General features: G+C 34.5%; 1 protein-coding gene across 1 annotated transcript; it reads left to right on the forward strand.

Annotated features, from left to right (window-relative positions):
* Positions 1 to 1056: 1056 nt before the first annotated feature.
* LOC148869233 (fe-S cluster assembly factor HCF101, chloroplastic-like) lies at positions 1057 to 11753 on the forward strand. Its single transcript, XM_088968079.1, has 14 exons — positions 1057 to 1244; positions 1336 to 1476; positions 4442 to 4584; positions 4726 to 4776; positions 5097 to 5252; positions 5499 to 5642; positions 5717 to 5859; positions 7344 to 7413; positions 7906 to 8002; positions 8103 to 8191; positions 8317 to 8370; positions 9112 to 9235; positions 9392 to 9516; positions 10010 to 11753. Exons 1-14 carry the CDS (start codon positions 1175 to 1177, stop codon positions 10109 to 10111), a joined length of 1509 nt encoding a protein of 502 aa, XP_088824205.1. The 5' UTR covers positions 1057 to 1174; the 3' UTR covers positions 10112 to 11753.
* Positions 11754 to 13838: the final 2085 nt, after the last annotated feature.

Consider the following 13838-nt stretch of genomic DNA (forward strand, 5'->3'; position numbering starts at 1 on the left):
TATTTATAATAAAAATTATTAAAATTTAATAGTTAATTTTAAACATTTATTAACTAAATTTATTGATATTTAATTAATAATAATTATTTAATTTTAGTACAATAATTAGTAATTGATTATTATTAAAATTAAATAACTAGAATTGGATGGAGTGCATATCTAGAAAATAAATTAAATAATCATTAATATAATAATTATTATTAATCAATTATTTAAAAATAATTAAATAGTTTATCTTTTAATAAGTAGTTAAATATTAATTAATTATTTATTTATTAAAAGTTAAAACTGACCCAAAGGTTGAATTGATCTTTAGATTTTATGATATCATTCTTTACATTAAGGTTGAATAAAAAGTGACAATCAAACACCCCTCTCTCTCTCTCTCTCTCTCCCTCTCTCTCTCTCTCTCTCTCTCTCTCTCTGTGAACGTGGTACAAGTAGGGGTGAGCATTCATTTTATTCGGTTAAAAACCGAACCAAATAAACCAAAAATAAAAAAATAAAAATCAAACCAAAACTGAATTACAGAAAAACCAAAATAACCGAAAATGAAAATTTCAGTTCAATTTTCAATTAAAATCAAATTTTAATAATATATACTATTATATATATTATAGCATATAATATATTAATTTAGGGCATTTTTTTTTTAATTTTTTGAATTCCATTTGTTACTTAGTTTAGTTGATGTTATTTGTATGTTTTGTTTGTTGCAATTCTAGGTTTTTATAGAAGTTTTTTCGTTCTTTTATTGCAATTTTTATGTTATTGAAGTTTTTATGAGTGGGGTATTTTGATAAATTAGCTTCTTCCATCACTCAACTTCAGAAGAAGGGGATCTATGTCGGAATCCGAAAGTTTAGGGGTTTATCGCAAATAAAAGGTTTTGATAAGCCATAACCCGAAAAGTAAGGGTACAATTTACGTTTAGACTTATTCGGAGGTTTGTTTGTTAATTCTAAGAAGATATTGTCTGTATCAGTAATTTATTTAAAAAAGAAGGAGCTTTAAGCCATTTCCCTTAATCTAGTATAAGTAGATTGGATTTGAATGATTGCGCGACGAGATAAACTCGAGGTTCAAAATCTCTGAGCTCTCTCGTCGCAGCTGAACTCTCTGTTCACGTCCTCTCTCGCTCTTTGCCTATTTCTGAACAATAGAAAAGATAGAAATGCAACTTCTTCAGTCTCCACCCTCGCTCAATCTCTCGTTACTCAGCACTGAATCGTCATCAAATCGAGGTATTTTCTTGTTCTGCTATGTTTAGAGTTCAGATTCTGTCCCTCAGCGTACTCGTCTTTTCTCTTGACTGCTATTCGGATTTCTTTGTAGGACTTCTTTCAGCAAAGAAAATTTTCCAAATTTCCACTTTTAATTGTTCTATTTCATCTCAAAGGCATGAAGGGGTTGTACGGCTGCTGCGTAATCCTTCTACTTCAAGCCCAGTTACCACTAGAGCTTCTCCTGCTGAAGGTGATTTCTACCTCCCAAGACAACACAGAGCACCCCACCCCGTCATACAAAACCCAGGTTTCTGATTTGCAGGACTTATTGAAATATTGCTTTTACTGATGATTGTAGGTTAGAACTGTAAACGAAAACGAATGAGAACTACTTTGTTCTAATTAACGCTTTACACACTTACAAAGTTGGTTGACTGATAAGATCCAAAAGCAAATGCATCAGAATGTGTATGTGGATGTATACTTATCAGTAAGGAGTGAATAAATATGCACTCCTTTGTATATGCTCATCTACATCGCTTCGCGGTGAAGCTTCAAGCTGCAATAAATTCTCGGTATGCAGAAATAAACCTTCTCCCCCCTGATTCTAGGTTCATTCTCAGATAAGTGTTGAAGAGCTTGAACTTTCCGATTAATAGAAGAAGAAAAGGCTAAAAGTAAAATCTGTCCGAACGGCTAAAAATGAAGATGAGTGAGGCTAGTTGTAGGGGGAGAGAGAGAGATAGGGTGATATCTATTACATGTTCTCTATAGAGCTAAGCTTAAACAAATTAATGGAATCGATAAATAGAGGATTTGCTTTAATCTTCACGCGTTATTTCAGTTATATTGTGATCAGTACTCCTTCAGTTATCAATAGCATACAGCAACAAAAACGAACTGTGGTGAGCACTGTAGAAATGAGAAGAAAGGGGATAGAGTTAACCTACAATTTTTCAAATAATGTCTAGATTCTGGTGAACCACTCAACCAAAGTCTTGTATCAGTAAATATTCATAAATTTCATTCATATACTAAAATCAGAAACACAAAATTATTTATAGATCTCATTTGGTGCAGCCAGACCTAACTGGAGTGAAAAGAATAAAATGCCATTATGACTAAAGAAACGAATAAAAGACTAGAACAACTTACCCTCTCAGCAAGTAACTCAAATAGCTAAAAGACAACCATAAAAGGACTAAAAAGACTTTAACCTATCTGCTGCCCACATAAAATAAGAAAATGGTTAAAATACCTTCCTGCTCAAAATTTAAAGAAAATTCGGTATATACCTCTGCAAATAGATGATTTCTAGTTAGTGATTGAGCCCTTCATCCCCTTCTTATGAGCATTAATTAAGGGGTATTAAGGATCCCCATCAGCTTTTTCCAGCTTGGAATAACTCAAAATTTTCAAGTCAGGAATGCTGCTATTCAGCTTTCTACCTTGTATGAAGTGCTCCTAGTCCTAATTATAATTAATAATTTCGACCAATTTCTCCTTCATAGTTAATCCTTGAGAACAATTTTTTTGGACCTGTTTTTTTTTGATAAATGATTTTTTTGGACTTGTTACTTATTTGATTTTCAGTCATGCTTGATTCTATCAACTTGTGCTTCAGTTCGTTTGAAATTATCAAAGTCATAAATTGGCTGGACATTTGACACTGGTGACCTGGAATTGGCTTCAGAAAAAACACTGGTGACCTGGAATAGGAGTAATGGCATGCTGAAGATCATTAATTAGATGGTAGGTTGTTAATTGACTTTTGAGGAACGATATCAGACAAAGGAGTCAGCACCTGAAACACTTGATGTGGGACTTCTACAGGAGGAAGAACAGTTGGTTCCTCTACGTTTTTCAGTACTACAACATCCCCAATACCAGTTCCTTTTCTTTCCACTTCAATCTGCTTCATGAGGATCAAAAAGAGGGCCTTATTTTATTGTTCAACCACATTTTTCTGCCTTTTCCATGGTAGTTGAGTTAATCGGACTGAACTTTGGCAATTTTCCTTCCTAATGTTAAAAGAAATCCTTATTTTCATGTAGATATTAGGGTTGATTTTTATAATGCTGAGATGATAGTTTGGTAACCTTTAAAAGTGAAAGAAGGAAAAATCAGAAAAAGGAAATCTATCTGATTATCATTTAAAGTGATTAGTTTAAAAACTTTGTCAATTCTCCTGTAATGCTTCTCTCTCAGAAAAAAGGGAGGGATAAAATGTTGCCAATAGTGTTCACAGAAAAGGTGAAGGTGTTGAAGATTATACAAATTCAGTAGTCCAAACATATCTGCCATTCAGGCTTAATGAATTTCTGGTTAGTAACACCTCAAGGGTTGTGGATAGGTTGTTAGCATGTGGATTTGAACATGTAAGCCAAGGCATGCACAAATCCAGGTTTCCTAAGGAAGCTAAATTTCTGCAAACAAACACATGGATTTCTGATGCTGAAGGATAATTCCAGATAAAGAAAATTCTAACTTACTTGCATGCCAAGGAACCTTGATATGTGCTTTAGATGATCCAGAAATGCTCTAAATGGAAGATAGTGTATTCTTTTGCAAAAATGAACGTTTGATATTTGTGTAACTGCGTTTTTAAGTTTATATATATGCCATGTTCAAAGGGTTTTACAACCTCGATTTCCCATTATCTTCCATAGCCTTTGAATGAGAGGCACTGAAGAATGTTTCTGGAAGCTATGTCCTACATAGTTGCAGAAGTTTGCAAGGGGGATGGGTCAGCCACTTGGCTGTTTCCTGTTTCTGCTCATTACTCTATTTTGGAGAGTAGAGTTGTGTGTTCCTTTTTTTAATATATTTTTTGGCTTGTTATCCATTAAAAAAAATCTTCTTTTAAGTAATGCCTCTCATGCAGTCCATGCATCAAGGTGCAAAATGAGAGGGAAGCTGAGTCTCACATTTCATTAGTTCACTTCTAAGTTTGATATCTCCATTCCTGTCATATCCAGATAATGTAGATTCTAGGTAGTTTAGGCTAGAGATATATTCTATAATAGAGGTGCTAAGCTTCCTTCTATATCATCTGCTACCATATTTGATTGCTGTCATAAAGTGTAAGTGTGTGTGTGTGTGTATGTATTCTTTTGCTTCCTCTCCTCTGAAATGGTTTTACCATTTTCTTTGTTATTTTTTCTATTGTTCATTTTTTATCTCTCTAACTTTTCACTTTTTTCTTGTCTTTGTAGCTGGTGCTTCCACAATACTTAATAGCACTGCTGAGAAAGATGTATTGACAGCCTTGTCACAGATCATTGATCCAGACTTTGGGACAGATATTGTCTCATGTGGGTTTGTGAAAGATATGCACATCAATGAAGCCTTGGGAGAGGTAAATGAGAAACAGGGATGATGTAAATTTTCCATCATTTTATTGTAACTATTTTCCATTACTTATAATGGAAATATTTTCCATTACTTATAGACAAGGGATATTGTATTTACTAAAAGATTTCAAGTTTTCATATTACAGGTTTCTTTTCGGTTGGAGCTTACTACACCAGCATGTCCAGTCAAGGACATGGTAAATGACATACAATCACCATAGTTTGATCAAGATCTGATGTAGGTTTCAATGGTAGTTTTTTTTTTTTTTTCCTTCACTTGAAATTTGTCCATCATGAGAAATTGTGGAAGATCATGTACTCTTAAAGTGGATTTAAATTTGAGTAATGTAGTTTTCTCTAATCAGATATATCTGCCAACTCCTGCTTCCACCAAATAGCTTTAATTTGTTTAGAAAAATTATTCTTCTCCAATTTGATTGCTTATAGATGAATTCCTAGATAATTTCTGTAGTGGATCTTGTTCAAACAAATGTCAACAAGATTTAATGCTTGGCAGTTTGAGCAGAAGGCAAATGAGGTGGTGGAAATGCTTCCTTGGGTTAAAAAAGTTAATGTTACTATGTCGGCACAACCTGCAAGACCTGTTTTTGCAGGGCAACTTCCAACAGGCTTACAGACTATTTCCAATATCATTGCAGTTTCAAGTTGCAAGGTAGAGTGCTTCTTATCTGTAATGTGTCTAGGTTCTATTTGCTGTTTATTCTAACATATTGGCAATTCCAGATATCATGTGCCTGACACCTCACTTCTTTGTCTAACAAGTAACAATGGTCATTGAATTGAACAAGATTTCAATGACATGGTTCCATTTTGACTGATGAATCCTTTTATACATCTTTAGATAAATTCTTCATAAGGTCTTGTTCTCAATATTTATTGTTTACTTGAATCTGTGCAGGGAGGAGTGGGGAAATCAACTGTTGCTGTAAACCTTGCATATACTTTGACTGGGATGGGTGCTAGAGTTGGCATCTTTGATGCTGATGTCTATGGGCCAAGCTTACCAACAATGGTTTCCCCTGAACATCGGCTCTTAGAAATGGTAAACATTCTTTGTTGATATTAAATTCATTATTCTGAAAGTTCCCTAGTAATGACTGAATGAACTGCCTTTAGAACCCAGAGACAAGAAGTATAATTCCCACAGAATACTTGGGTGTAAAACTGGTATCTTTTGGATTTGCTGGACAAGGGCGTGCAATAATGAGAGGTCCAATGGTTTCTGGGGTCATCAACCAATTATTAACTACTTCTGAGTGGTATGTTTTTCTTCTAACACAATTCCTGAATTAAAAAAGGAGAAACTTAACCTGTATTTTCCACTATTAAAATTTATTACTTAAGTTTTATTCTCCCAAATTAAAAATTTGACTTCACGACTTTTTCAAACTCTAATTACATAGAAAGTTTATGAAACATGAATTAACAAATCACATTTATGTTGTCATAAAGTTTCTAAAATGATTTAAACTCTGAACTATATTTAATGTTTAAAACCCAAATAATTATGGTTGTAAGCTAAGTCCACATGGAGTCATGTATATGAAATGTTATTGTCAGAAATCATCTTTGTATTGGATTTGATTGTTTAGTCCTTCTGCTTCCTATTTATTAAAAAAAGAAAAAAATCCTTCTGCTACTCCTCTGGTCCTCCCCCCAACCCACCCAACCAACAAACAAATATAAAAAAGTTTATAAACATTGTTGATTGCTCTATACTTTTATTAGATTGAAGCAGCCTGTGTATGGTGAGGAGTACCCTGTTGATGCATTGTTGATTATTCTATACTCACAGCAAGGTTCTATGTGCACTACAACCTTTTTCCTTTTTTTTTTTTTCAATTTTAAATGTAAAATTCCTGTTCTTGTTCTCATAGCCTAACTTGGTTTCCTAGGCGAGTACTTTCCTTGGGACACCCCATATGCTCCATCAGCTAGGCTTAAAAAAAGAAACACCTGACTTATCAAGTCCTTAGCCAGGTTTGTGCCTTTTAGGAACCTTACTCCACTCCACAATTCTTAGCTTACCAAGTTTTCTGGGTTAATAGAAGATCAACTTCCTTTATCAACATGGCTTTGTGTCTGCAGTCCAAATTAAATTAAAAGAAATTGTATTTTCAGGTTCTTGGATTAGTTGTTCTTCCCTTGATTTTAGCGATTTTAAGTGTTTCACATCCCAATCAACTCAATAGATGCTAAGTATGCTCAAGTTAAAAATTGCAGAAGAATACTTTTCACAAGAGGGAAATCTATGTGCAAAGTATCCAGCTATGCAGGTTAGGTCTGTATCCAGTCCACCCATCCCAAGAGGCCAAGAGACCAACATTGGATAATGGCCTTTTTATATTTCAATATAAGAAGGACCAAATTCATCCCAGTACACCCTTCTCAACTGCATATTATTGTTTGTTTATTTTGTGGTTGGTGGAAGGGGTCTTTGCCATATTTGATGTGGATTTTTGTTGTTGTATTTGGGGAGGGATTTTTCAGGATGTCATTTCTTGTTTGTAGGACTGTTTTTCTTTTGTCTATGGGGTTTGATGTTAGGGTAGGTCTGTTCTTTGCTGGGTGATTTCTTATCCCTGCTGTTTTTCCTCTTTCCCCTTTTTTCCTTAATAAAGTTGTATTTTTTATTTATCTTCAAAAAAAAAAAAATCATCCCAGCCTCTTGGTATTCATTTTGCTCCCACAATATTTATATGTTAATGCACAATTTGGCCTCCTAATTGATGTAATTTTGCAGGGGAGAACTAGACTATCTTGTTATTGATATGCCTCCTGGGACTGGAGATATCCAACTTACTTTATGCCAGGTCTTACTTCTCATACCCTCATTTTGTTTGACACTGAAAAAATGATGTACCTGAATATAATTAAATTCTTAAAGAACTTTCTTCACATGAATTTGATGGAATAGAGCCTGGATCTACAGTTCCTTGTCAATGATACATGCATTATCTTCTCATTTGGACAGAAGCAAATACTGTAGTAAATAATAAAAATGTTCCAAATCTTGGAAGAAAACTGTCTGTTTCAGATATACTTGACAAGAGCCTCTTTGTTGGTTGTATCCCTTATATAGTGCACCTTTCACCTGAATTTGGCATCGAGTTGGATGGTGCATTTCTCTTTCATTCCTTCACCCCCACCCCCTTTATTAAGTGTTTTTTTTTTAACCTATATACTCCCATTTTGATAGATGGGACTTAACTTCTCTATTCTGATAGTAATAAATATTATCTACCTTGTTATTTTTTCTTTCTGATACTACCAATGTGTTGACCTCGGTCATGTCAACCTTTCAGGTAGTTCCATTAACTGCTGCTGTGATTGTTACTACCCCTCAGAAGCTAGCATTCATTGATGTTGCGAAAGGAGTCCGCATGTTTTCAAAGCTCAAGGTGAGGATTTTGTACATAAGAATCGGTTAGCTGTATTCCCCATCTAAAGAGTCTAATCTTTTCTTTTTGTGTTGACATCAATAAAATTGCAATTACCTAAATGCCATGTATTGCTGTTGTTGAAAATATGTGCCATTTTGATGCTGATGGGAAACGCTATTACCCATTCGGTAGAGGCTCAGGTTCTCAGGCATGTAATTTGATCCAGAATCTGTATCATCAGATTTGTTTCTGTACCACACTTTAATATTTCAGTGAATAAAACAAAAGGAAAATACACACAAAACTTTATTGATTCCATTAATGTCTATGCAGGTTGTCCAACAATTTGGAATCCCTCATCTGTTTGATCTTCCAATCAGACCAACTGTATGTATCGTCAACTTTTCTTGTTATACATAGTTACATACTGCATGGAGATATCTATTTACAATTTATTTTCAAACTATACTTTTAATTTGCAACACAAATTTCTGCTGTTTGATAATTCTTTCTATTTGTTTCATTTTTGTGCTCCTGCATAGCTACATATGTTGTTTGATTGTCTTCGTTTCTCTGATTACACCTACCTCATTCTGTGTCATTATTTTAGCTGAGTAGGCCTCAACTTTCTTTTTCAGTAACATCCAGCCCAAGTATATCATGCATCATATACAAATCAAAGAACCAACCTACAAATTAATTAAATCCTGGACTTCCATTGTTTGCAGAAATCTCTGTTAAATATCTTCTCTTTTTTTTCTTGTTCTTTATTCCTTCTCTGTTTTCTTTTTCCTGATTGTTCATGAGAGGTAGGCTTTCAAGATGAAATATTTTTTCCATGGTGAATCTTTTCTTAATCTCTTCTTGGAAAATATTTTGGATGAACATGTTCAATTGACCATTCCCTTATCCCATTTCCTTCATTTGCCTATATTCCTTAAATAATCAACTGCACAACTCCACTAAATATCCCTTTACTTTTGTCTACTTATCTTTTTCCAGGTAGTAGTATGTTCTGTTGAAGCTTGGTTTTCCTTCTCATAAAATCTTAATTTGATTAAGCAGCATACAATCTTCATGTTTTGTCAATTTGAACTGTTAAATTTTGACATAACATTACTTTGCCAGTTATCTGCTTCTGGAGATATTGGAATGCCTGAAGTAGTTACTGATCCTCAAGGTGAAGTTGCTAGGACATTTCAAGAGCTTGGAGTTTGTGTTGTCCAACAGTGTGCAAAGATTCGTCAACAAGGTACACCAACAGTCTTATGAAGATAAACTAGGGAGATAAGAATTAAAAGAATGGTGGTTTATATTCAAGCTGCTAATTTCTGATTATAAGAGTTTCATTGTCTTCACTGAGCATTTGTGCTGTCTTCATTTTCTATTTCGCTCTTTTCTTTTTCAGTATCAACAGCTGTAATGTACGACAAATCTATCAAGGCAATCAGGGTGAAAGTACCAGATTCTGATGAAGAGTTCCTCTTGCATCCTGCAACTGTGAGACGAAATGATCGGTCTGCCCAAAGTGTTGTATGTGAGCTGACTCTGGCAGGAATATATCTTTTGTCTGTGCTTCTTATATGATATTTTATCTAGGTCTCAGAGAACTTGTCGATTCTCCCTGTGGTTCCCATACACAAAATATCCAACCATTAAATAATACATGTTTGGTATGTATTGGATGGTGATGTGAAGAACAATTAGTGGCGATGGTTATGATGATGATATGATTATAAATTTATAATATGGTAGCTGTAAAGGAAAAGGCCTGAAGTCACAGATTGATATGTTTTAAAGTCATTGTTTGTCGCACATTATATATAATATTGGGGAGTCTGATGACTCGAAACAAATAAAGGTTACATACTGTATTGCCATAAATGAATTGGGTGTTTACAAATCTTTTAACTGTTTTCTGTTAGCTTTAACTATTGTCACTATAGTGACGAATCATTCAATTTCCTAGAATCTATTTGCAACCTTGCTTTTCTCGAGTTTAGTTATGATTCCTTATCTGAAACAGGATGAGTGGACTGGGGAGCAAAAACTGCAATATGCTGATGTTCCTGAAGATATTGAACCAGAAGATATCCGGCCTATGGGAAACTATGCTGTTTCTTTATGAATAAGGAATGATTTTATTAGAGATTAAAAAGCATAAAAGATACACAGAGAAAGCTTCCCAAAAAGAGGCACGAGATGCAGCCTCAGACAAAGACAAAGAGTTATAGTTTAGCCCAAAACATCTGATTCCAATGCACTCATTGTTTAGCTAGTGAATCTGCTAATCCATTTGCTGATCTTCTTTGCCATTGGAAATGGACTGTAAATTTGTAGTTAGCCATTTGAATCTTCGTAAAGCTCCCATATAGGATCAGGCTGCAGTTTCTGATTCTTTTAACCACTCAATCACTAGTTTGGTATCACCTTTGATTAAAAGCTGTTCACAATTCAGTTCTTTGGCAAATTCTGCTCCTTGTAGCATTGCTTGGGTTTCTGCATTAACTGAATCCCCTACTCCAATACCAGAAGGTCCCAGATTGCCTAAAATGCTACCATCAAAGTTGAGCTTGATGATACCCTCTTCAGGAGGTTTCCATTCCACTGACGGTTTACTTCTCACACTAGAACTTTTGGCAACTGCTTCACAATTTCTCCATAAATCATCAAAAGAAAAGGGAGTCTTCACTTAGTTGATGGTTCTGTGAATTAAACATTCCCAAACATTGATCTCATTCCTCTCCTCATAAAAAATTCTGGAATTTCTTTCCTTCCTAACAGTCCAAGCCAATGCAGCCCTAGCACAACTCCACAAGACTCTACCTCTTTTCTTAGGCCACCTGAAGGTTGTAGGTTCAAATAGATTGCTAATCTGCATTGGTGTTGTTCTCCCAGCCATAGACCTCTTGCATATGTAGTTGGAAACAAGATTCAAAGTGTCGACACGATACGCCCAATGCGGGGCATATCGTATCGTATCTTTGGGTGCCAATACATCTGTTTACAGGTGTTTTCACGAACTCTTTTTTTATGTATGTACGTATGTATGTAATTATACTTAAACTGAAATTTGAAAAAGAAAAACTAAAAAAAAATAAAAGACATATCGGTTAAAGTACCAATACACCTCTGCCGATACACAGGTGTATTGATACTTTGAACCATGATTGGAAACTCCTGTACAGGGGAGGCACTAGGAATCATCTTGTGTCTGTCTGTGAGTGTGTTGGTGGTGGTGGGGGGGGGGGGGTTGCCTTGGTTGGTTCTGCCCTGCTCCAGTCTTCTGTTGTAGTGTTTTAATGTAGTAGTCTCTTCTATAATGTTTCCATTGATTGCCTTAGTAAAAAACGTAGCTTAGACTGATTTCTCTAGCGTAATGCTAAGCTGAGACAGTGCTATCTATTCTTTATCTCACAACAGCCTTGGCTCATTCACTCTCTCCTGAGATTCCAAATTTGATCCAAAAGCTACTTTATGTTTATTTTGCCTTTAATTTTGTCAAAAAGCTCATTTTCCTTTGTTACAGGCCTGATAGCTTCATGTAAAATTTGGATGCTGAGAGTGATCTAAGCCATAGTACACAAGTGGAAGAAGAAACTAAAGCCGAAGTTAGATATGCTTCTGCATAGGAATCTTTCATTTTTATTGATTCTTTTTTGTGTACTAATATTACATTCATCCTAATTGTGAGTATTATATATAACTATGTCATCTTGTTTATTTAATAAAGTGGTTAATGATAATCAATAAGAGAGGAGGGGGATAAAGGCAAGTTGGCCCTTGATTCATTGTAATTTAAGTCCTTTACCATTTAGGGCTTAAATTACGAAAGTTGTACTGTCTTGATTTGAACTGAATTTTAATGTCTGAATAAAATCTCCATCCCAATTATATAGATATAAAAATACTACAGTCAGTGAGCATTCTAGATAAAAAGTGTCAGGATGAAACTCCTAATCTGATCCCAAGAGTCCAAGACATCTCATTTGGATAGGTTACCAGGCATTCTAGCTTGATTTGACATGAATGATGCTTGAGTCGGTATCATAGACCCCATTTTGAAATCCTTCAAAATCAGAATCGGAATGGCCTAAATATAATTTGTTTGGTTCAAACAGGAATGGGATTTTATTCCCAGAGGGGCAAGGAATGATCATTCCTTGTTTGGTTCAAATGGAGGAATGCTATTCTAGCAGGAATAGGAATGAGATTTCGATTCCACTCAATCAAACAGAACTCTATTCCCGCAAATCAAACGGGGTCTATGATATAAAAAAAGTTTTGGCTAACCAAAGCTGACTGATCTTGTGGACTGGTGGCTCAAACTGAACCCAATGAATTTACAAAGATCCAATCCAAAATTTTAACCTACATCGTACCTCTCGTTTGGGTCTAAGAATAATTTTGGACTATGCAAAACCCGAACCAGAACTGAAAAAAACCAAACCCAGCTTCTCAGACAAGTCATTTTACCCAAAGGGGTTGTAGCATAAATAGGTAACTTTTGAGCTTTACTAGCAACAAAAAGTAGCTCTTTTGTAAAATATCATAGATAAGGCATCTTTTGCAAGGTAATATCACAAAAGGGCAGTAAAACATGAGGTGCATCCACCGCATGGGAAATGCCTTTGATGCATTTTTTATGACAAAACTGCCCCTCTTTCTCTTTTTCGGCAAAATGTATCGAAAACCCAAAGAAATCTCTCCGCCTTTCTCTTCCTGATAATCGACTGAAGCTTTTGAAACCCCATTCTTCTTCTTCCTAAAGAAATGAAAAACTATAAGAAATCCTACTCCCCTCTCCAAAATTGAAAATAAATAAACCCTATTGTAACCTTCATTCTTCATATGGAACCCTGTTCATCCTTTTGTTGCTAATAAACTCCGGCAGCTGCAATCCAAGACCAAGAGCATCCTCCCAAGAAGCTCCCAATGATGAATTTTTGGGCGTCAGCCTTGCTCATGACGTGAAAACCTGCCCACTTTTTGTTGCTCATGACGTCAGCCTTGGTCACGCGAAGGCCAGTGACACCGCCGTAACAGCCAAGAAAGTATAGCATTACACGACCGACGTCACTCCCCAGGTAGAGGTCTCCTCCTGGTAATTTGATTTTGCTGGAGGAGACAGAGACGATGTGGGTGATGTCTCCTCCCCTGCATTCTCTTTGACTTTCTTTCCTCTCCCATTCCCATCACTCTCATTAAGCCATGTCACCCAACTCCCTAATAAATTCTTGAAATTCATCCCCCAATCTATATCCACTCTTCCTCATTTAAAATATTCATATTAATTAATAAATAGTTAAATATGGCTAATATTTAATCCTACCCATATTCAATGAGTATTAAATAGTATTATTATCAAAAGTTAATAAATACAGTTAATAAATTACCAAAAACTAATAAATATTATTATTAACTAACTTATTAACATTTTATAAAAATTGAAAACTCTTTAACTAATTTCTATAAAATTGAGAATTATATTTAACAATTATCAAAAAGTATAAATTTTTAGTTATTGTTATTATTATAATTAATAACCAAATACAAATGGGGGAACAAAATATTATAATGTTAGAAAATGAAGCTATTAATTAATTTATATTGAAAAATAAAAGATAAATTAGTGTAATTTTGTTAGTAAACTACCAAATAAAAATATATATTTAATAACAATTTAAAAAAAATCAATAAATCCCCATAGTTACACAAATGTAATAAATTTTTCAAAAATTTTCATAAAACTACATTTTCATAAAATAACATTTTTGAAATTAAAAGATATAAAGTATTTGAAAGTTGATTTAAAATGCATTAAATAATTATTGAAAAATATTAGAATATTTTGG

Source organism: Nelumbo lutea, chromosome 2, assembly GCF_056320005.1.
Source record: "Nelumbo lutea isolate HS-2025 chromosome 2, American lotus-T2T, whole genome shotgun sequence".
NCBI classification, from domain to species: Eukaryota; Viridiplantae; Streptophyta; class Magnoliopsida; order Proteales; family Nelumbonaceae; genus Nelumbo; species Nelumbo lutea.

Excerpts from the sequence above, each read along its gene's own strand:
- LOC148869233 (XM_088968079.1), top strand. The coding sequence starts at position 1,175 with ATGCAACTTCTTCAGTCTCCACCCTCGCTCAATCTCTCGTTACTCAGC. Across the intron at positions 4,585-4,725 it reads TCAATGAAGCCTTGGGAGAG|GTTTCTTTTCGGTTGGAGCT; the intron begins GTAAATGAGAAA and ends TTCATATTACAG. Across the intron at positions 5,253-5,498 it reads TTGCAGTTTCAAGTTGCAAG|GGAGGAGTGGGGAAATCAAC; the intron begins GTAGAGTGCTTC and ends GAATCTGTGCAG.